Source organism: Doryrhamphus excisus, linkage group LG18 (genome assembly GCF_037039965.1).
Source record: "Doryrhamphus excisus strain RoL-2023G ecotype Guam linkage group LG18, RoL_Dexc_Guam_v1.1, whole genome shotgun sequence".
Lineage (NCBI taxonomy): Eukaryota > Metazoa > Chordata > Actinopteri > Syngnathiformes > Syngnathidae > Doryrhamphus > Doryrhamphus excisus.
The window spans coordinates 11,287,456-11,310,992 of record NC_136374.1 but is presented as its reverse complement, the minus strand read 5'-3'; the positions used below and the strand labels follow the sequence as shown (position 1 = coordinate 11,310,992).

Genomic DNA, 23,537 nt, shown 5'->3' with positions numbered 1-23,537 from the left:
AATCTATCAAACAGTTTGACACAAAACTATATGGCGATGTGGTACATGAGTCCATTCATTAAATGTAGAGATCACATTATTAAAGATTTTCTTAATTTATTAGTGAGTGATGATGAATTTTGAGTTTTTTTTTTTTTTTTTAATCGTGGAAAAAAATCGTGGAAGCAGGCATCTCCATAATTTCCGGTGCATAAACTAAGATTTACATTATAATCATTTGACAGCCCTAATATATGTATATATGTAAAGACTAATCCATGTCTTTGTCTCCACCAGGCTCGACTACTACAGCTTTCTTTCCGTAGTCTCTAAAAGAGGCAAAACAGCTGCAGTATATCTAGAATGCTGCTGCTTAAGTCCCGACTAGAAGCAGGAAATTCAACCATATCAGCCCTGTACTTAGGTCTTTGCATTGGCTTCCTGTTGCTCAGAGTCTAGACTGTTTTAATGTCTATTCTCTGAGCAACAGGAAGCCAGCTCTTATTCTTCAAGGTCCATAAAGCCATTCTTCGATGTGTTAGTTGGGCTACATCTTCCACACCAAACACCTTTGGAATGAACTAAAAGGAAAAGGGGGGGCCAGCAAGCCCTCCCTCAGGTCTTTGCATCTTGTAGAAAGTCTTCCTGAAGACTTGATGCTGTTCTAGAGTGCACGAGCACTTGAGAGCATCTTGTCTGACATGATGGCCAAATAGAATAATTTAAATTATATTTGTGGCGCCAACTCCACTGCCTGCTTGCTTTATGGAGGGCGTCAAAGCGGGAACAAATTGGCTGTCTCATATTTAAGTCTGTGTAATCAGAAGGGGGGCCTCGCCACATTTGGCTGCCGCTTGTCAGCCTCTCAGATCTGCTGCTGCTTCAAAGTGTTAACAAGGTGACGAGCAGAGGCAGCAGAGGTGGAGGCTGCTGCAGGGGAGAGGAGAGGAGAGGAGAGGAGAAAAGTAGAGAGGGGAGAGTGAGTGGCAAAGGAAGCGAAAGGTATGCAAGGAAGATGTCAGAGGAGAGAATCCAGCAGGAGGAGGAAGGAGAATGGAGATGAATGGAAGTACATGAACACAATCATTCAACAATTGCACACATTTGTTGCTCAAATAATATAGTGGAACCTCAAATTTGATCACAATTAAAACACTTTTTCCTCATAGAAGGTCATGTAAAGTGAATTAATCCGTTACAGGGTCAAACTATGGCCATCAGAAACTTTGATTAACGATACAGGCAATGTATTAAAGTTGAGTTTGACAATTAAACAGATGTGCAAGTAAGTTCAAGACAATGGTGTAATGCTAAGTTCATATTCTGTATCGGTTTACAAGCGTAAAAAGAAGCTAAAAAAAGATTTTAAAAATATAATTAAAAAACAATCAAATTTGAACACAATTGAAAAATTATTTCTCATAGGAGGTCATGTAAAGTGAATTAATCCGTTACAGGGTCAAACTATGGCCATCAGAAACTTTGATTAACGATACAGGCAATGTTTTCAAGTTTAGTTTTACAATTAAACAATTGATATTCTGTACCGGTTTACAAGAGTAAAAAGAAGCTAACACTGTAAAAACATAAACTGCCTTCACGCTGACTTCAATGGAGCACAAGTTGAAGTTTTTATTTTTAATCTTTTTCTTGGCCATTCCTTCTTAAAACTAAAGTGTGGTAAATAAAATTAAAAATAAATAAAAAAAAATAATTTTAATTAAGTTAATTATTTTTAATACTATATACATATATATATATACATATATACATATATATATATATACATATATATATATATATATATATATATATATATATATATTATTAATGACATTGAAATGAAAGTAAAGCTTTTTAACACCACATGTGTGACGGTACTGTTGTATTGCTGTGTATCATGGGTGATATCAAGTGTCATGGAAAGCAAGATCAGCTCCTTTGCTACTTCATGCTACGAAACAATGCTCAACATCAAATGCATTGATGATGCCCCAAATGCACAAATATATGCTGACACCAACACAGAATCCCTAATTAAAACCGAGTGAGGCTACGACAGCTGACCTTCCTTGGTCATGTATTAAGAATGCCAGAGGAAGAACCTTGTTCAATAATAGTATGCCCTCTACGCTCCTTCCCATGGGAAAAGGAGACCAGGACAACAGCGGACTTCATATCTGTCCTACATTTAAAAGCTATTGGGTGACAAAGATAGCATGTTGCAAATAAACGTTATTTGGCACATTTCGAGGATCTTTAAGCAACACGTCCTTAAAAACAGCAGAGTACTCCTGTAATGGAGAGGATCTTTGACGACTGTTTTTGCAGTATGTTCTTAAACACAACAGAGCAGTCTTGAAAGGATCTTTGAACACTTTCCCTTTCCTTTAAAAGTATTCCTCTTTCACTCCCTCATATAAATGCGTGTATCATCCACTTGCGCTAAACCACACATTTGTAGGCAAAAAAAAGAAAACAAATGGCTCTCAGATTGTTTCATTGGGCGAGGACTCATTATCTAAATGTACTGATCCAAGCTGCCGCTTTAATGTGACGTGAGTGGCCTTTTTATTGGTGAATCAGATTTCATTAGCCGAGTAGCTGGAGTGTTAGACAGAGCAGGCTTGGCAAGTCTGCTGAGTTGGCGGGAAGAAGGCGAAGAAGAAAAAAAAAAAAAAAAAAACATGTTACAATTATACAGTTGAGAGGTGCTCAGCTTGAGCCTAATCTTCCTCGTTCCTCCGGATGAAATCCCGCTGAGTACAAACATTCATGAGAGTGCATGAAAACTCACTAACATACTAAATACACAGTATTTGATACAGTATGTCCAATGAAAAGACGTTTGCTGTTATAATTTGCTCCTACGAGGTCATCTTTTTAGTAAGCATCCTTTCTTCACGTAGGACATCAGCATCATCAATCAATCTGACAATAATTGATCAATTATTCATTTTTAAAGGAGACGCGTGTATGCAAATTTCAACAATATCAAGCAATATATTAATTTTCATTCATCATTCACAAATAACATATTGCTCTTTGGCGGGGTGCACCCCGGACTGGTCGCCAGCCAATCACAGGGCACATATAGACAAACAACCATTCACACTCACATTCATACCTATGGACAATTTGGAGCCGCCAATTAACCTAGCATGTTTTTGGAATGTGGGAGGAAACCGGAGTACCCGGAGAAAACCCACGCATGCACAGGGGAGAACATGCAAACTCCACACGGAGATGGCCGACGGTGGAATTGAACCCGGGTCTCCTAGCTGTGAGGTCTGCACGCTAACCACTCGGCTGCCATGCAGCCATTCCAAAGCATTACTAAAATAAAAAAAAAATAATGGAAACCGGAGTACCCGGAGAAAACCCACGCATGCACGGGGAGAACATGCACAGGAACTCCACAGGAAATATGCCCAAGTTTTATTTTTTAAATTTTTTGTAATTTTTAATTTTTTATTTAAATTTAAATTTGTCATTTATTGGATTTATTGTTTTAGTTGTAGTATGAATTGGAGGGTTTGGGCCATTTCCAGTTATTTGGGCCAACAGAAAATCTGCAAGCTGCAAGTAGACCCTGTTTTTAGTCAGATTAATTACAATTAACAATTTCAAAATTAATCATGGTTAATCGCCATATGCAACTATGTCTCAAATATATCCTTGTTTACCGTATCTATTGAAAGATAAATGACAGGACAGGATTCTATATTTTTTGTATGTATTAACTCCAAATTAACTCAAAATTTAAATCAAGATTGAAGATATGCATATGTGTGAAAATCTAGTTCTTAAAAACACAATAATTCTTTAACAGTAGCAGAAAATGTTAATTTAACTGTGTTATTACAAGCAATAGGGGTTTTTGTTCAAAGACACCATGTTATTTAAATTCCATACACATGTTGTAAATAAATTTTCTGGGATTTCCGAGCATTCTTAAATGCATCAAATGGTACTACCACATTTGAAGTTATAAAGTGAGTGATAAGAATCTCCACTTCATTCATTCATTCATTCATTCATTTTGTACCGCTTATCCTCACAAGGGTTGTGGGGGTGCTGGAGCCTATCCCAGCTGTCTTCGGGCAAGAGGCGGTGTACACCCTGGACTGGTGGCCAGCCAATCACAGGGAACATATAGACAAACAACCATTCACACTCACATTCATATCTATGGACAATTTGGCGTCGCCAATTAACCTAGCATGTTTTTGGAATGTGGGAGGAAATCGGAGTACCCGGACAAAAACCCACGCATGCACGGGGAGAACATGCAAACTCCACACAGAGATAGCCGAGGGTGGGAATATCCACTTATTGTTTTTAATTTGCATTACTGTTTATTTAGACCACACATTGTATAGCGTTACTTATAACATGCATGGACGTCGTAAATAAGCAGACTTCTTACCTTCCCGACATAGAGTGGCTCTGTGCCCGTGTACTCCTCCACCACAAAAAACTGGTTCCACACCCATCCCCTCTTGACTCGTTCCACAGAAGAAGGCCCCTGCTCCCCCGTGCTCGGACCACTAGTCCTTGAGGCTTCACACCAGCATCTGAGAAGACCCGATGCTGCCAACAGTGTCCACGCTGTCCAAACAGGAGCCATGTTGAATGGTAAGAAATACAAAGTATAGAACAGTCCGGGCTACAAAAAGCAGAAAAAAATCTCCAGGTTTGAGGAGAATATTAATCCACGGGATGAAAGGATGTTTAATTATGAGCTGGGTGGAAGGTTAGAGGCCATGTTAGACTCCTATTTCCTGCCAAGACTTGTCGGCTTCCACCAATGAGCCATGTTTTCCCAATAGACATCACAGAACAGCATCTTTTCAAAAAGAACGTTCCAAACAATCTTGACTTCCGGATTTGTTTCCTCCCTTTTTTTACAGGCAGCTCATCCAGCGTTGTCCAACCATGTTTAAACTTGAAATGATGTGATCTTTGTCCTCCACTGTTCCGTGTGCTTTCATGGCAAATTCTCCAAAAAATCAGTCAGCAACCACCCAAAAAATGACAAACCTATAAGACAGAAAGGGAATAATCATTAGCATACTTCATAGTCTTCCTTTTTAAATGAAAAAAAATAAAATAAAATCTGAATAGCTTTAAGGTTGTTGCATCTTTTTTTTATGTTTTAATGACAAGCAAAAAAAACAACAAACAAAATAAATATGCAATCTGAATCTGCACCATTCACTTTTGCAAAATTAAATTAAATTAAATTAAATTAAATTAAATTAAATTAAATTAAATTAAAAATAATATTGTATTGTTTTTAGGGTTTATTTAAATGGTGGTTAACTTCCATACATCCATTTTCTATGCCACTTATCCTCACTCGGGTCGCAGGGTTATGCTTGAGCCTATCACAGCTGACTTCGGACCTGTACACCCTGGACTGGTCCAAAATAAATACAAAATATGATGTTCGAAAGGGTAGTAAACCTGTGGGAAATAAAATAATCATGCAAAGTCTACATGTATTATGACATTTACTTCCACACGCCCCCTTAGTGAAAAAAGTTAAAACAATAGATGCAAGTGATGCATGAAATCTAGGAAAGGAGCAAGAGGTCACCCTTTTGACTCCTTGCGTATGTCTGCCAGCTCCCCGACCCCAGACAGCTGATTAATTGCATGAGGAAACACTAATTGGATAATAGCATTAATCAATTAATTCAATCCAATGAGGCAACACATGCCTAATACCTCAGACAAACACTGCAGAGCACCGAGGGGGACCGTGGGTGGGGAGACAAGGTGGTGAAGGGGGGGGGGCTGTATGCCCTCTGTGGCCAGGACGCCAATCGAAAACAGGAAGAAGCGAAAATTGAAAGCCTCACAGAGGAAATGAGACAATGTGTTGCGTGTGGCCTGGCTGTGATTAATGGCTTTAAAAAAACAAACCGGACTAAAAGTTTTCTTTTTGGGCCTCATGAGGCCAAGAGATGGTGACGTCCCGTCAAGAAGACTCTCAGCAGGCCAGCAGATGGTTGAACCTATTATACTTGTGTCTGGAGGAGAGGGCTTCTACCATCACCCTCTCTTCCTGCTCGCAGAGTCCGGAAATAATTCCTTCTCAGGCTGGCGGTGGAGGCAATGTCCGTGTTATTGGAAAGCAACTGTGCAGCGCAGCGAACAGCCTGGAGAACAGCTCGCTTCTTTTTGCTTAACTTGCTCAGACGATACCTTTTAATGACGACACCGTGTGGAGCACTTTTGGTAAGATAACGGTGAATACACGGCAGTATTATTGTACTCTTAGGTGTAAAATATCCTGTCACTGGGGTGCTACCTTCAAGGGTGGTATTTTTTTTTTTTACCACACAGCTCAGGAACATATTTCCACATTTTTAGACCTGAAAATGCGACCTTGGATTCCAATAAGAAGCCCTATGAGGTAGATTACAGCAAACTGTACCTCACGGGACAGAAATGGACACCCCCGCTATAGTCCAATTTCTGCACTTTAGACCAGCGCTTGTCAACCAAAAATGTTCAGAGGAAAATAAGGAAGACTAGACTTTCATTCATTCATTCATTTTTTACCGCTTTTCTTCACGAGGGTCGCAAGGGGGTGCTGGAGCCCATCCCAGCTGTCTTTAGGCGAGAGGCAGGGTACTCTCTGGACAGGTCGCCAGCCAATCACAGGGCGTATATAGACAAACAACCATTCACACTCACATTCATACCTATGGACAATTTGGAGTCACCAATTATTATAATGTGGGACGAAACCGGAATACCCAGAAAAAAACCCAAGCATGCACGGAGAGAACATGCAAACTCCACACAGAGATGGCCGAGGGTGGAATTGAACCCCGGTCTCCTAGCTGTGAGGTCTGTGCGCTAACCACTCGTCTGCCGTGCAGCCCGGAAGACTAGACTTCTCCTTTTTATTTTGGATATAGACTCTACCATAACATTTTCACCAATGCACAGAGTGAACTCTCGCAACACAAGCATGCATGCACATGACAATATGACAATAATGTATATGAAAGATGGCAAAATTAAGTTCTCATTCAATTATTGTGTAATTTATCATCGTCCCAGGCCAAGAAATCTTGTGACAATATTTTAGTTTTGACAGGACCATTCTGCTGTGTTTAAGAACAGTGATTAAGTTATTCTGAACTACTAAACAAATGTCCAGATGTGCCTGGGTGCCAACTTGGTAAAGCAAGAGTATGAAGGAAAGGCCATCGAAGGTGGGATTTGCTGTCGGTCCTACACACAGCTGCATATATCTGCTGGAAAAGAGCGCCATAAACAGAAAGACAGCATCTCAGATTTGGAAGACTTGGGCTTGACTTTTGTCCATAGGTATGAAAGTGAGTGTGAATGGTTGTTTGTCTATATGTGCCCTGTGATTGGCTGGCGACCAGTCCAGCATGTACCCCGCCTCTCGCCCTAAGACAGCTGGGATAGGCTCCAGCATTTGCATGGTCCTAGTGAAGATGAGCAGCATAGAAAATTAGTCAAAGATTCGCTATACGGTGAGACCGCTTGTCTGTTTTTGAAAACTTAACTCTAATCAAAGATCCTGTATGTCAGGAGTGTAGTGATGACTTAAGTATCTACTGCACAAATGCAAAACAAAGATCCTCCAATAAGGACCACTCTTTTGTTTTTAAGACCAACTTCAAAAATACTACTCAAGGATCTTCCATATGACCAAAGTGCTCTGCAGTTTTTAAGGACTTACTGCAGAAATTCTGGTCAAAGATCATCTATATAACACAGCCACTTTGCAGGTTTTAAGAACCTCCACAAAAACACTTGCACTAGATTCGCTAAATGATTGGACTGCTCTGCTGTTTTGAAGAACCTACTGCTAAAATCTAAATCAAAGATCCTCTATAGAACAGGAGAAATCAGTTGTTTTTAAGTATCATACTGACTTTAATATTCAATGGGTTTTAAGAAAATACTTTTTCCAAAAAGTATTTGTTGTACATGAGTGGTCCAGATATCTATATGCATGGTAATCAAAAGGTGAGTTCTTCTCTTCAAGTAAGTGACAGCTTTTCTTCCTGTAACACACACACATATGTACATACACACACACTATTGGCCTGCACAAAGGCATCCGCAAAACACAGATCAGAAAAAAAAGTGGTTGTTAGCAACCGCTAAACTATATGTAGGGATCTATCGCAAAAACATTAATCAAAGCTCATCTATATAACAGGAGTGCTATGCTGTTTTTGAGAATCTAAACTATTGAAAAAATACTACAAGACTGTGCTTGCCCTGCGGAGGTTAAGCGCCACTCTACGCCTCTTGACAGTGGAGATGACAGACTATCATCATCATCATCATCATCATCCTCTGCTGAGGTGGAACAGTGTCCCTCTGCAGCGCCAACACCCCCACCCCTCCCCAGGCCTCCTCCCAATTGTGATGTCAGTGTCGTCCAATACGTACGTCTCCTGTTACTGTGCCGGCTCCGCTTAAATTGATCCAAAATATTTCATTTCAAGTTTCCAATTAGAAACGTTCCAGCCGTGAAGACGATAACTTCAAAGACATAAAACACACAGTCGTGTTTATTCCTCGCCGCCTCCCAGGCAAACGGAGTTGGGAAGATGAAATGAATTCAATTTGCCTATCTGCTCTTCTTCTTTTTTTTTTAATACAGTAGATGACTTAACAGGGCAGCAGGCGTTTAATTAGAGAGCGTTTGTATCATGTAACGGATTCTCACGTGCACTGGCGTCGCACGAGTTGCTCTGTGAAGCAAAAAACATTTGTTGAACAGTCGGCTGCTCGCTGAATTTAAAAAACAAAAACTCTGATGGTTCTATCCCTCCTTCTGTTCTGCCTCGCCAATTAGGGAATTCCATTAAGTGTGTACACATTTACTCATAATTAGGCCTGCAAGTAGGAAACGCTAATGAGGAAAAGTGAGACTCGTGGTTGGCCGCAGTGATTGTCGTGAGCCCATGTGGGTTAATTAGCCATGTGTCAATTAACAGCCCTTTCCTTTCCAAAATGTATGCTCACTTGATACAAACTGTCATATCTGTCTATCTTATGTCATTTTTTGTCCCATCCAAAACATATCAGGAAGAGATTGCGCAGCCATTCGTGACCTATTAGAGCGCTGGACTGCTTCTATAGAGCCTGGCCGTGACACGAGCGGGAAGGGCCCCTTGACAGCCGACAGCAGACACATGACAGCCAGTAAAGACGGAGCAGAACGACCCTCCGGTCCTCTACTCTTCCCCATACACGATAGTAGCCTGGCCTCCATTGAGGGTGGTTAGGACAAACAAGCCTCATTGAAAGCATCAGTCCACAAACAACAAGTTTTACCCAAGAGGAGACTGAGGGCAGCAAGAAAACAGATCACAGCAGTTAAGTGGCGACTCGGGAGTATGTGTTTATTCATTCATTTTCTACTGTTTATCCTCATGAGGGTCGCAGGGGGTGCTGGAGCCGCTCCCAACTGTCTTCGGGCGAGAGGCGGGGTACACACTGGACTGGTGGCCAGCCAATCACAGGGCACATATAGACAAACAACCATTCACACTCACATTCATACCTATGGACAATTTGGAGTCACCAATTAACCTAGCATGTTTTTGGAATGTGGGAGGAAACGGAGAAAACCCACGCGTGCACGGGGAGAACATGCAAACTCCACACAGAGATGGCTGAGGGTGGAATTGAACCCACATCTCCTCGCTGTGAGGTCTGCACGCCAACCACTCGACCGCCTTGCAACCTTCATGTGTTTATCATTGTCATTTTTAGCCTTGTATCCTCAAATACCCAAACAATAATGGCTTACAGCATAAAAAGTACCTGCTTTTACACGTGGGAAATTTTGGGAAACTACAAAAAAAACAAGCCACATTGAACACATCAGACGATACAACTCTTATCCAAGAGGGTCGCAAGAAAACACATTGCAGGTAAGTGGAGACTATGGACTATGTGTTTATTAGTTTTTACCCTCAAATGACTGATTGGACTCTTAAATTACTTGTTGGACAATAGTGACTTATTGGACCTTCATGTAAACTTCTATGCGGACTACGGTGACTTGTTGGAATAGGTAACTTATTGGACTTTCATGTGGCTATAGTGACTTGCTGGACTTTTATGTTGTATACTTTTATGTACACTATAGTGACTTTCTGGACTTTTATATGAACTGCTATGATTTGCTGGGACGATTGTGACTTATTTGTTGGACCGTTATGTGAAATATGGTAATGGTTTTATTTCATTTGAACATGCATCAGATTACAATTGAATGCATCACATAATCAGTTCACAGTTCCACATGTCCAAAAGGAGTAGGAAGAAGCAAAGCTTATTAAATCCTACCCCTCCGTCTGGTACTTTTACAATCAGTAACTGTTACATTTGTTCACTTCCTGCTTTCCATAAAACAGTTTAAGGTTTTTTTTTTTTTTTATCGTGACTTATTGGACTATTGTGACTTATATGTGGATACAGTGACTTTTTACGGGTATACAGTGACTTGTTAGACATTTTAGTGAATATAGTGACTTGTTGGAATTTTTCATGGACCATGATGACTTGTTGGGCATTTTCATAGATATAATTGATTGGGTGGACTTTTATGTGGATTTAGTAATTTGTTGGATTTGGACTACCGTGAATGCAGAAACTTGTGAGATTGTTTTGTGGATATACTAGTGACTTGTTGGAATTTTTTTTTTTGTGGACTATAATAAGTTGTTAGTCTTTGTTGTGGACAAGTGCCTTGTTACGCATTTGACTTCTATGTTACTTGTTGGATTTTTTTGTGGACTTTAGTGACTTTTTGGGTATTTATTTGTATAGTATATTGTGACTTGTTGGACTTGTACACTATATGGATATAGTGAGTTGTTGGGTTTTTATGTGGACTTGTATGTAAAAGTATTGACTTAGACTTTTATGTGGACTATAGTGGCTTATTTAACTTTGATATGGACTGTTGTGGTCTCGCACTACAAAAAAATAAATAAATACATACAATTGCACTGGTAAATGTACATTTTTGGACAATCTACCCACGCTGAAATACATCAAATAATAAAAAAAATAGTTGAAACACTTAGGATACCTCAGTAATACTGCTAATAATAACATGTTACAAACCATTCAAGTAAGTGATGCAGGGTAACAATGGCTGTGACAGCCGTCTTCTCCCTCCAAAGCATTGTAGAAGTGATTTCCTGTGTCAAACTTTTGCGCATATTAATTTTGCTTTATACTGCATACTAGGGCAATACAGACTCATGTTTAAACTCAGAGCACATTTGGTGTCATGAGGGTTACTTTTATCTGTGATAATATTCTTGCTTGTCTTCTTTCTAGTCTAACACATCAAATGAAACACGATTTCAAAGGCAAGAGTGCAGAGAAATAGATTCTTTTCTTACACTGCAGCCGTATAAACATGCTGACTTTGCTCAGTAGGCACACATAAACATGTCTCAACCAGCCAGGCAGTCGCTCGTCTTCAATATTCCAAACATCTCTTTGCCCCCTCTGCCGCCGTCTCGCTCCTCGCCTCTCAGCCACTTCTAAAATGTATTGCTTTCCAACCTTCTCCTCTGCGTTGCTTTGTTGTTTGCTCAGCTTCTATTTCAACTTTCAAGTCACTCCTTTTACTTCTTCACCTTTTCAAAAATCATGCTCTTTGCACCTACCGCCACCCGAGTAAGAAGACGCTGTGGGTGATCCTAAAGAGACGGGAGGACATTTTGCATGTCAGGTGAAGCCTACCTGCCTGAGTCATTTCTGTGATTTCGCTCTTTCGCTTCATGAACCTGGAGACTGAATTTCATGGAGACACTGTCTGTACATTTGTTCTAGAACAGTAGGTGGGTTAAGATATATTATTTTAATAAAATTATCTTAAAATGTAATGCTAGTAAGCTAGTTTAATAACACTCAAAATATCATTCTCGTTATTCAGAGAAAATCCTACAACATTCCCAAGACACTCATTGACTCAACTTTGTCTGCAAATTATGGGATCAAATTTCATAGACCAGTTGCAGGCACGGCACCCCTGCCTTACGCCACGTCTCGTGAGCATCGCAGTCTGGCGCAGCGCCGCGCACCCACACCTCCACCCCCTCACGCTAGTGGCATGAGAAGGTCTAACACAGCCGAGTGATATCTTAACCAACCAAATTGACTGGACTGATTTCGGGGAATAAGACACAAATTTAAGGGGGTCTTGTCCCCCACCCCCCCTACCTCTTCCCCAGTGTAGTTGGGCTCGGTGGGCATCATAATTTCAGCTGATGTCAGTTGATGTTGTGCGTGACATCTCAGATGTAATGGCACAATTAATACAAAAAAAATACATTCTGCTGACATTAAATAGTGGTTGCTGTCATTGTTTCTTTCCACTGAAATGTACGCAACACAAATCTGCTTGTGAAGTTTTGCTGACCTGTCAGCCAATTTACCGTTATGCAGGCTGCGCTTCGCCTGCGCCCTGAATAGACCACGTTAAAGCTGGCGAGCTTTCTCCACACATTTGGCGGACTGTTTTGTCACAAAATTGTCACTGCACCAAGCTGAAAATGTGGACACCTCCCATGGTGCGCCGCCACGCCCATCTCTGTGCAGTCAAGTCTACCAATTATGAAATTGGCTGCCCACAGTGGTGCACTGGACCAAATTACCACTGTGTGGGCTGTGCCATGCAGTATATAATTGAAACGTGTGCATGTAAAATATATACTGTATTTAAAACATTTCACAAGATATTACATACTTCAAACATATACAACGTATACAACAATATACAACTAATATATAAAGGACATTAAATATTTTTTTGTTGTAATTGTAGTTTTTTTTCCAACACAAAAAATGAAAAAAAAATATAGTCTAGATTATTTGTACAACATCCAACTAAATTCTCATTTGCCATCATTGCCAGTGGGATGCAATGATTGAAGCTCATTCTCACAGTGGTGACAGACAAACATCGCACAGTCCATCTTCTCTCTTGTGTTCTGCACAAGTCTGAACAAGCACCCACACAAAGTTGGATCCATTAGCGTATCTTAAAAAAAAAAAAACAGCCACTGTAACACAACTACGGTGCCCGTAATTACTGTCCATCAAAAAAAAATGTATGCCTTAGTTTATAGCCAGAGGTTTGCACATGTCATGTCTGATTGATGTGAGCACTGATTACGTATTTCTCTCTCACACACACACAAATTCCGTTGGCACAATCTCCCCATCAGATGGATGGAAACTGCCATCAAAGCGGAACTCGGGAAGAGTTCAGGCAGACTGCTCATTGCGGTGAACCCGACACCAGCGTCCAATCCCTTCCGCCATGCTTATTAAATGGCCTATTTTGTCATTTCCAATCCTAATTTGTCACAGTTGCTTGGCTCACGAAGCCCCATGCCATGTCACAGAGGGGTGACTTAAAAAAAAAAAAAAAAAAAAAAACATGAATAAAACAACGTGTCTTTTTATTATGCAGCCACACTAAAGTCGTGTTTACTGTCAGACTTTAATGGAGTGGTATAGTTGTTGGTTGCCATGAGAACTGCAACGTGTCCTGGCACATGGAAGCTGCGCAAAACATTTAGCATTCTACTTTGATATGATGATGAGGATCTGGCTTTTTTTAAGTCTTGTACTGAAGTAAGAGACTTGCTTGTTTTTTTTTTTTTTTTCATTGAATTAATGTCTTTTTTTATATATATGCTAATATTATACTATATATTCCTGCTATCGTCATGTTTGTATGGACACTTGTTGCTAGGCAAAGTTCATCAACCACACAAATGGCTGATGGAACCATGCAACATAAGGAACACACAGAGAGAAATTACAAAACATGTTTAATTTGCTGTTCTATATTAAAGATAAAGAATATATTAAATAGAAAGAAAAAAATGGCTGCAAACTGGTGAGGCGGTGCCATAAAAGAGTGAGCAGCATAATATGAATTCCACTTGGCCACAGCATGCAGTGCTCGACCCAAAGCACCTCTGCAAAAACATCTGACCCATTTCATCCATCTGAATTACTCGCTATCCCAATAGCTTGACAGGGAGCCAGAATGCTCGCCGTTAGCCTGCCAACGACCCAACAATACAGAGTTTGGACCTCACTATTGTTTGGCTTTCTCGTTCTCTGCTGGACCGGACTTTGTACAGCACTTCATGCAGCCTGTGTGGTTTTGGCGACTCAATGATACGCAGCTGAGCGTGACTGAGGAGAACAAGATGTGCATTGACACCGCGGGGCTGTGCAGGCAATGGGCGCTGCGTGGCATTAGGCTCCTGTGTTTGCTTATGGCTCCTAATGAGAGGTGACATATTGTCAGTGCCTGGCTAAACTTGGCCTTCTGATTACACTAATTGCAGCATATCCAGGCCTGAACCCAACCCCCACCCTACAAAAAGCCCCCCCCCCCAAGCTTGTCGTTCCTTTACAAAACTCTTAGCCGCCCACCCCTAAGCTATACCTTCACTGCTGAATCCTGTCCATCATGCATTACTCTGCTGCCACTCCATACAAGTAAAAAGCTTCCATCCGTCCACAAACAGCAGCCTGCATCCACTCAAACAAAGACAATTCACCAAAAAAACACAACATAGTAAACATAATGATCAATATATGGAAATATTTTGATATAATTAACTTGTTGGCAATATTATTATATATTCTTAAAAAAATAATATATCATCAAACAAACATGTGTACATTATTCTTTGTGCACATTTAGAACAAAACCCTCAAACAATGCACAACAATGAGCAAATTTAAAAAAAACAATACAAGCAGTTGATGTTTGCTAAATACAAGGATGAAGAGTCTTGAACCAGTCATGATGTGCTATATATATCACTATATTGACACTTACTATGGTACCCATTATGTCATTGGATGGTCATATCACCTCGTACTTCGGTACGTGACAAAAATAAAAATAAAAATAAAAATAAAAATAAAAATAAAAATAAAAATAAAAATAAAAATAAAAATAAAAATAAAAATAAAAATAAAAATAAAAATAAAAATAAAAATAAAAATAAAAATAAAAATAAAATAAAAAAAACAAACTATATTAGGAAAGCAGGAAGTGAACAAATGTAACAGTTACTGATTGTAAAAGTACCAGATGGAGGGGTTGGATTTAATTTCCTACTCCACATGTGGAACTGTGAACTGATTATGTGATGCATTCAATTGTAATCTGATGCATGTTCAAATGAAATAAAACCATTACCATTACCAAATCCTACTAATTTATTATAAGTCTTTGTCATTTCGTACTCATTCCAAGAAGGTTTTTCATGAAAGTGAGGAAAAAGCGGTAGAAAATGCATGAATGAATGACAAATATATATACTTTTAAAATTCCCTTACACATTCAGTGCGTGTCCACTAGTGCTGCATAGAAGCCACAGTAGTCTGTGTGTATGCAGCAGGCAGCGCCATTACCAAAACGCTCATCTCATGGGTCACTTGTGCTGTATATCCACAGCTTCAGCCGGCAGAGAAAGACATGGTGGGAGGTGGAAAATGGCAGCATATGAATTAAGCATTAAGAGAAGGCCAGGGGGGTTGAAAGAGGGAAAAAAAAAACACAGCCAAAAGCCTCACCCTCATCTCTGCATGCTGGAGTGCTGAGTCGTTGCTATGAGTGATACATGATGTCCATCCAAGGATGTTGACAGCTGTCATTGCACGAGGGTCCATATTGTGAGAAAGGGAGGATGGCGTCTGTCAACATTCAATACCAGCCTTGCCCTCCACATCAGGACCGAGTGTGTACTAGCATGTTTAGCAAGGAGTAGAAGTGATGTCAGCTGTGGCTTTGTTTTTTTGTCCGAAAAAGACTTGTCAGGCGCAACTTCACAACCGGTGAAGTTGCATACGGCCAACCTCATCATGTATTTGAAGAAGAATTTTTGCAACACTACGGCTTCCTGAAACATCCACCGCTGTCTGGCACATTTGCAAAGTGTGAGAAACTCCCACGGACCGGCAAAAAAAAAAAAGGCATCGGCTGTAACAGAAAAGAGCCAGCCCCTGTCAGTGGTGGAGTAATGTTGTGTTTAAACACATTCAGCATGTCAAGCCTGGCAACATAATGCCTGTTATCGACAAAAGTACACAACAGCTGCATAAAGAAGTACTTTTCCCTCATACCTAATGTTCATTCATTCATTCATTTTCTAGCGCTTTTCCTCACAAGGGGGTGCTGGAGCCTATCCCAGCTGTCTTCGGGCGAGAGGCGGGGTACACTCTGGACTGGTTGCCAGCCAATCACAGGGCACATATAGACAAACAACCATTCACACTCACATTCATACCTATGGACAATTTGGAGTCGCCAATTAACCTAGCATGTTTTTTTTTTGGAATGTGAGAGGAAACCGGAGAAAACCCACGCATGCACGGGGAGAACATGCAATCTCCACGCAAAGATGGCCGAGGGTGGAATTGAACCCTGGTCTCCTAGCTGTGAGGTCTGCGCGCTAACCACTTGACCACCATGCAGCCCTCATATAATGTTGCTGACCATTATTCTCTGTTTGAGTAATATCACTTCATCAAGCCTTTTCTAAGATGTAATAAATATATGTATGATCTGTTATGATATCAGTTCGACATCCCTATCGGCCGATATTCAAAACCGCAATATCAAATTCAGATGTGATGAAGTTGTTTCGGGACACTCCTAAAACAAGGCATCTGTGCTAGCATGACTCATGGAGGATGCAGCGACAAGTCATTAGAATTGACCTTTTGACTGGTAGATGAAGAATAGGAAGAGCATACGATTAAATGAACAACAAGGAATCTTTCCACTCTTTAAGGGGCATAATGAGAATTGGAAAATGTATTATTTTCCAACTGTTACCTTGCCTTCCGCTGACATTTCTAAAGGACTCAAGTAGCCTGTGTGGCCTGTTGACATTTGACATGTAGCTCCCTCTAATTCCTGACTAGCTACATAATAATTACCGTAGTTATACAACCCGTCCCCGGGCTGGGAAGCTTGACCTTTCTGCAAATGACATGCTGACTTCCCTTAAAGTGAGAAAACACAGATGTCATGTCCTATTGTGCGCTCCCGACACAGCCAGTCTGCCCTGCATGAACATTACGTGTAAGGACATCATCCAAACAACATGTTAACCATGACAATGTCTTTTCTACACTTTACATTTGAGAGGAGGTCTTCACGCACAATTTGGCAAGCCCACAAACAATTTAACCATCACAACAGTGATGAAAGTGACAAGAAACGAGGAGTCTCCTCCTCTCAGACCGCAATCTCCTTTAATGGAAATCTTACAGCTGAATGCATCGTAAAGCACACAGTCTGGATGGACCGGCATCTACTCGGAACTTCAATGGAAGAAGAAAGGGGAAGGAAGCAAAAGCAATAGGAAGTGGAGGTGGATAAATGCAAGTGCATGCTGGAAGTTAAATTAAAGATGCAAACAATCATATTTGTCTTACATGATATTTGATATTATTTTGTATATTCATTCATTCATTTTCTACCGCTTTTCCTCACGAGGGTCGTGGGGGGTGCTGGAGCCTATCCCAGCTGTCTTCAGGCGAGAGGCGGGGTACACCCTGGACTGGTCGCCAGCCAATCACAGGGCACATATAGACAAACAACCATTCACACTCACATTTATACCTATGGACAATTTGGAGTCGCTAATTAACCTAGCATGTTTTTGGAATGTGGGAGGAAACCGGAGTACCCGGAGAAAACCCACACATGCACGGGGAGAACATGCAAACTCCACACAGAGATGGCCGAGGGTGGGAATTGAACCCTGGTCTCCTAGCTGTGAGGTCTGCGCGCTAACTACGAGACCGCCGTGCCGCCATTTTGTATACTGTATATGTATATGTATATATTATGTACATAACTCTATTGGCAGGATTTTATCGTGAAATCATCCGATACCGATGCCAATACCGATCACATATGTAGATGCAGTGTAAATGTGGTTATATTATAGGTCACCAAGGTTTTTTTCTTGTGAGAGATACTTCTACAAAATGAAAATGGCCAAGAGCTACTTTTTTGGAACATTTACTACCGCTCAAAAGTTTCAGATCACAAATGTCTTTGTTTTCCCAAAGAAAAACACATTTTCATGCATTTCATAAACACTTTTTTCGATTTCACAATTTTTTTTATCCATTTCACAAACAATTAAAATGAATTAAATGATTTTCATAGAACGATCTACATGTTTGCATAGAGGCCTACTATCAGCAACTGTCAGTCGTCTGCATGAATCTCCTGGTATGGCTGCTAATCCAAATTAGTCATTTTATAAGGCTAATAGATTATTAGAAAAGCCATCTAAAAATCTAAATTAAAACTAAAATCTCTTACCATGCTGTTAACTACTCCCTTCAGAGAGCAGCACAAACTGGGTCTAACAAGGACAAAAAAACGATGCACAACTGTGCAAGAAGATAAATATCTGAGTGTGTAGTTTAAGACAAAAACGTATATATATATATATATATATATATATATATATATATATATCATTGTCAATATATTCATTCATTCATTTTCTGCCGCTTATCCTCACGGGGTTGCGGGGGTGCTGGAGCCTATCCCAGCCAATCACAGGGCACATATAGACAAACAACCATTCACACTCACATTCATACCTATGGACAATTTGGAGTTGCCAATTAACCTAGCATGTTTTTGGAATGTGGGAGGAAACCGGAGTACCCGCAGAAAACCCACACATGCTTACGGAGAACATACAAACAGAGATGCCCAAGCCGAGATTTGAAACCAGGCCCAACATGGCCATCACTTGTCCACCGTACAGAAAAACTATTACTTAGTAATTTATTTATAAATTATTACATTTATTAAAAAATGCTGCATAAGTAAAATATATAAATATATTTTTGAATAACTGTGATATAGTGAAGCCACAAAATTCCGAAGTGGCGAGGGATTACCATACCTCTAAAATGCATATCTGAAAACATATCCTACACAAAAAAAAACCAACACCACAATGCAAACATGCAAACTCACTCACACACAGAGATACAGAGGGTGGGATTGAACTCAGGGTCAATGTATCATTGCATCCCAAATAGTCAAGTTCCAACATAATTTACATAATGTTTTGTATGACTTGTCATGAGATGCAGGTTGTCTCAATACATAATCAAAAGCAAAGCCGCGTGCAATGTAAACCTCACTTGTTTTCACTTTGTACATATTTACCATCGACTTTGAAAATTAGGATCAGCGTCTGGAGTCACCAGGTATTGATCCTCTCGATTGATAAAAAAAGAAGGTGAAACCAAATCCACCTCCTCAACAGTGTTCCTCAACTGTTTATTCCTGGGAATATATTAAAGGGATTAGAGTGTGTATGTAACGTGATTACCAACAAAGCGTATAAAGTGTCAACACACACACACACACGCTCATTCCCAAGAGAGGGAAAAGGTGAGGCGATAAAGAGAAATGAACAGAGGTGGATTAAAGAGATTACTTTAGAGTAGGATTTAGTTTTTTTTAAATAATGAAAACAAAATAGATATTAACAACATATTTTCCAATGAACATTTCTTTGAGATAGCCTTAGTTTAAAGAGAAATAACAGGAAGCTTTGCTCTTTTAGTGGTTAACTTTTTAAACACTTGTATGACAGTAAGGCATGTGAAAAAAATAATATTTTAGTCAAAACATTGTACAGTTAGTAAATATTTTCTGATTTATTTCTATGTGCCATAGAATTTCCATGATTTTTATTTAATGGAAACAAATACAATTTAGATCAAAATATATTTTTCTTTGGCTTTTTGCAACACTTTTATTCCAAGGGGAGCTTGAAAAAAGTTATAGGCTTTAAAAGAGGAATATAAGAAGAAGGATAATAATACACAGTGCATAGAAGGCTGAACATCTACTCAAGTTGATCTGACAAATCTTAAGTTAAATTTGATCAAATGTAGAATTACTATCAAGCTGCTGCTTGGTCATCAACAGGAAGCAAGCAAACTGACGCTGTGAACACCAAGGCAGTTTGGATCGCAAGGTTTACCTAAAACATTAAATGTGTGCCACTTCTTAATTCTTCAAAATTATTAATAGTAGCATGTAGCTGGAATGTAGCTATTAAAAATGCTTTCTGACCTTATATTATTTTTTAAATATTAGTATTTCCAAAATGACATAACATTTGATGCAGTTATCATTGCATTAAATCAGTCACCACCAAGAGATTTCTACTACTTGTTACAGCTAAAAACCTATTTCTATCAATTAATTCAGAGTTAATTATGGACTTCAAAATCATTAATATTAGCATAGTTCATATTATTGTTTGGTGCAGCTTTCTCCAATCAAGATATCCTGTCACGTTTTAATCTCGCACCCCTACTGATAATGTTTTCTCATCAAGAGTTGAGATTTCCCACTTTGTTCAGCGGTCCTTGACTGCATCATATATGTGTGCTGTAGTTTGTTTGACTATGGAAACATTAGTGTGGACAAAGCAAAAGATTATGGTCCCTCACTATGACGGGTGTTGTCTTTAGCCATGTCTTAAGAATTACTAAACGTGTAAAGCCTTTATTATGGGATGCTACTGCTGTGGAACATTTTGGGTATTTCTTTTTTTTTTTTTTTCTTCTATCTATTGACTAACCTGTTTGTTCACCAGTGAGACGGTTTCCGTGATTAAAACTAAACATCTCAACAACAACAGCTTGTAATTAGCACTACACCATCTAACAAAAAGTTTGTTCCCCAAACAACTTTAAAAGAAAGTCAATACAAATCTGATGAGAAAAAAAAAAACAAAAACAAAAATGCACTTGAAGCATTCAGTGTTATGGAGTCACCTGTTTTAGGTTGTGCTGCGTGAAGGTAAATAAAAAACAAACAAAACCTCTATGCGGGGCACACCATCATCATCTCACTAAAGTGCTTCATATTTTTTCTTGCCAGAATCAATAGTTGGCTGCAAATGTGCTTCTTCGTGATTATGCACACATATATAGAACTTTGCAACAACCATCCCAGGAAATGATTGCATGCATTAAAAATTGTGACGATGCACTCTGAAGTGAAATAATCACAAGATACTGCAGGTCTGCTTGGATTTTTTCTTTGAGGTTTAGGGGAAGCACAGTTGATAGTTTATGGGGCGAGTTGTCAAATAAAATGCAAGCTGCAAACTATTAAATGTGTAATATAATTTTTTTTACGCCCATAATATTTATGTGTATTTACTGTACATCAATCAAGTGCACCGTGTGGAGCAGGATATCAAAAAACTGTAAATGAACCTCGAAATTTACTGATTTTTCCCCACTTTATAGCCCATAAGATACAGGCATCAGGTGATGGGGGTGTCAAAGGTTACAGAATGCACACAGCAGCATAAATGGCTATAAGGATGCAAAGATAAGTATTAGTAAGTTTGAAGTACAGCAAGCAAAGCAATGACTAAGTGTATTGCGGAGAATGAATGTAATGATTCCCATAGCTGGTTTGCATGCAGCTGGCAAGGAATCCATCATAATCTAGTATGACCAAATATATATGCCATCAAAAAACAACAGGATTCTGTCTCTAATTGAGGAAACAGACGATAATTAAGCAGAGCACAGTGCTAACAAGGCATGCATACCTACTGTCATGACATTGAACACATCAGTCTGAAGGACCCATGCAAAGCACACTGGAGGAGAACGAGGGTCTCCCATGTCTCCTTCTCAGCATGTAGCTGGAAGGAGACATGCTTTATCAAGGAAACAACTGCGGGCAGCATGCAACAAAGTCAAAGCAGTGGAGTAAGCTGACATCAGCGAGCATATTTATTGTTTTCGAGCCATGTACAGTCGTCCCTCGCCACGTATCGCAGTTCGAATTGTGTGGCATTACTTTCTCCTGATTGTTCAAGCATGTATTAATTAATAAATTATGCTGATCATGATGGAAGAGGGCCTATTATTTAAATAAATTATTAAAAAACGCTTTCTGACTGTATATTATTTTTTTTAATATTAGTATTTCCAAAATTACATTTGATAGAGTTATCAATGCATTAAATCATTCACCACCAAGAGATTTATACTACTTGTTATAGCTAAAAACATATTTCAATCAATTAATTCAGAGTTAATAATGGACAAAATGTGATTAATCATGGTTAAATATTTTAATCGGTTGACAGCCCTAATAAACACAGTTAAGTAAAACAAAATACAAATCAAAGTTATTACGCTGATTTAGTGTGTGAATGTAGTATTCAATATTGGTCACTACCATAATTATAATCATCATAATTATTAAAAATAAACAAAAAAAAATTAAAAAGAATTAACTCATCAGGAGCCAATTAACCATGATAAACAAGGGATTACTGTATCCACAAATGATAGTGGAGTACAGTTGGAACCATGCAGTGGCAAAGGGGTATAATGTAATGTCAGCTTTATTTGAGATATCGGACATTTCTATGTAGTAAACAGTAAATTGACAATATATATGACTTTTCCTTGACTTAAGAATTGGGAACTCTGCCTTTATCTCAATCAGAGAGCTGACATTTCCTCATTTTCTGAAGTGCAGCATCAACCTGGAAGTGACCAATCGAGTACATGTGCACCAGACGATTGCAGACCTTTTATTTGTGTTTGTAAACTTTTCCTTTTCCGGTAACCAAAAAAGGAGAAATGCAACCACGGTATAGGAGGAACGCTCAGGATCCTGCTGGGAGGTAAATCATTCCATTGCAATCACTCCCCGCTGAGGGTGTTTGACTTCCTAGCATTATGAACACCTCCATTAAGTGAGCATTGAAATATGAAGTCCATCACAAGTCCATAAGGATCTCAGCATGTGTGGATGAGTTGTTATGTTGAGTGTAGTGGTAAAATAGTTCATATATTGTGTATGTGGTATGTACTGTATGGAAAACGCATATATGGATAACAGGCTTTATTTCATATTACTAACCACTTTAAAAGTTGGGCTTGCTCTGCAGAAAATTAACCAAACATAGAGATAGAATTATATTCAACAGGGGTACAGTAAAATAAAATAAAAAAAAGGTACAGGTAGAGAGAATAGCAATCGACACATCGCCGCCCACTTTGACGACAAACCTCATTTAGTGTACAAGTGCAGGGAATAAGTGGAGAAGTGCTTGATTTCCACACAAGTGTACTACTTGTCTGATTTAATGGGCTTGCAAATAGATAAAACCAGCACCATTTGCACACTAATACGCTAAAAGTGTTTCCAATCAATGGGGAAAAAAAAGCAAAAAAAAAAAAAAGCTGTGAGGTTAAATTCTATACTCTGCTTTAAATGAGTCATTTCAAAACATCCATTTCATTTTATCATAAGGGATAAAAACTTGGGCTTTAATTAGCTGTAATTGAAGTCATTTTGCTCTGCTGCATATTCTCTAAATTACTCAACTCCAAAGAAAGAGTCTCAATAAAGATAAAGAGCCATGAGACATTAAAAGATTTGT

General features: G+C 39.2%; 1 protein-coding gene across 7 annotated transcripts in view; it reads right to left on the bottom strand.

Annotated features, from left to right (window-relative positions):
- The window catches only part of cdh22 (cadherin 22), a 175,050-nt gene that overhangs the window by 63,986 nt on the left and 87,527 nt on the right, over window positions 1-23,537 (bottom strand). For all 7 annotated transcript variants that reach the window (XM_058055931.2, XM_078798336.1, XM_078798338.1 and 4 more), the window contains one exon: window positions 4,409-5,022. In XM_058055931.2, coding sequence (XP_057911914.2) covers window positions 4,409-4,609 — 201 coding nt within the window. In that variant the 5' untranslated portion in view covers window positions 4,610-5,022. The remainder of the gene's footprint in view (window positions 1-4,408; window positions 5,023-23,537) is intronic.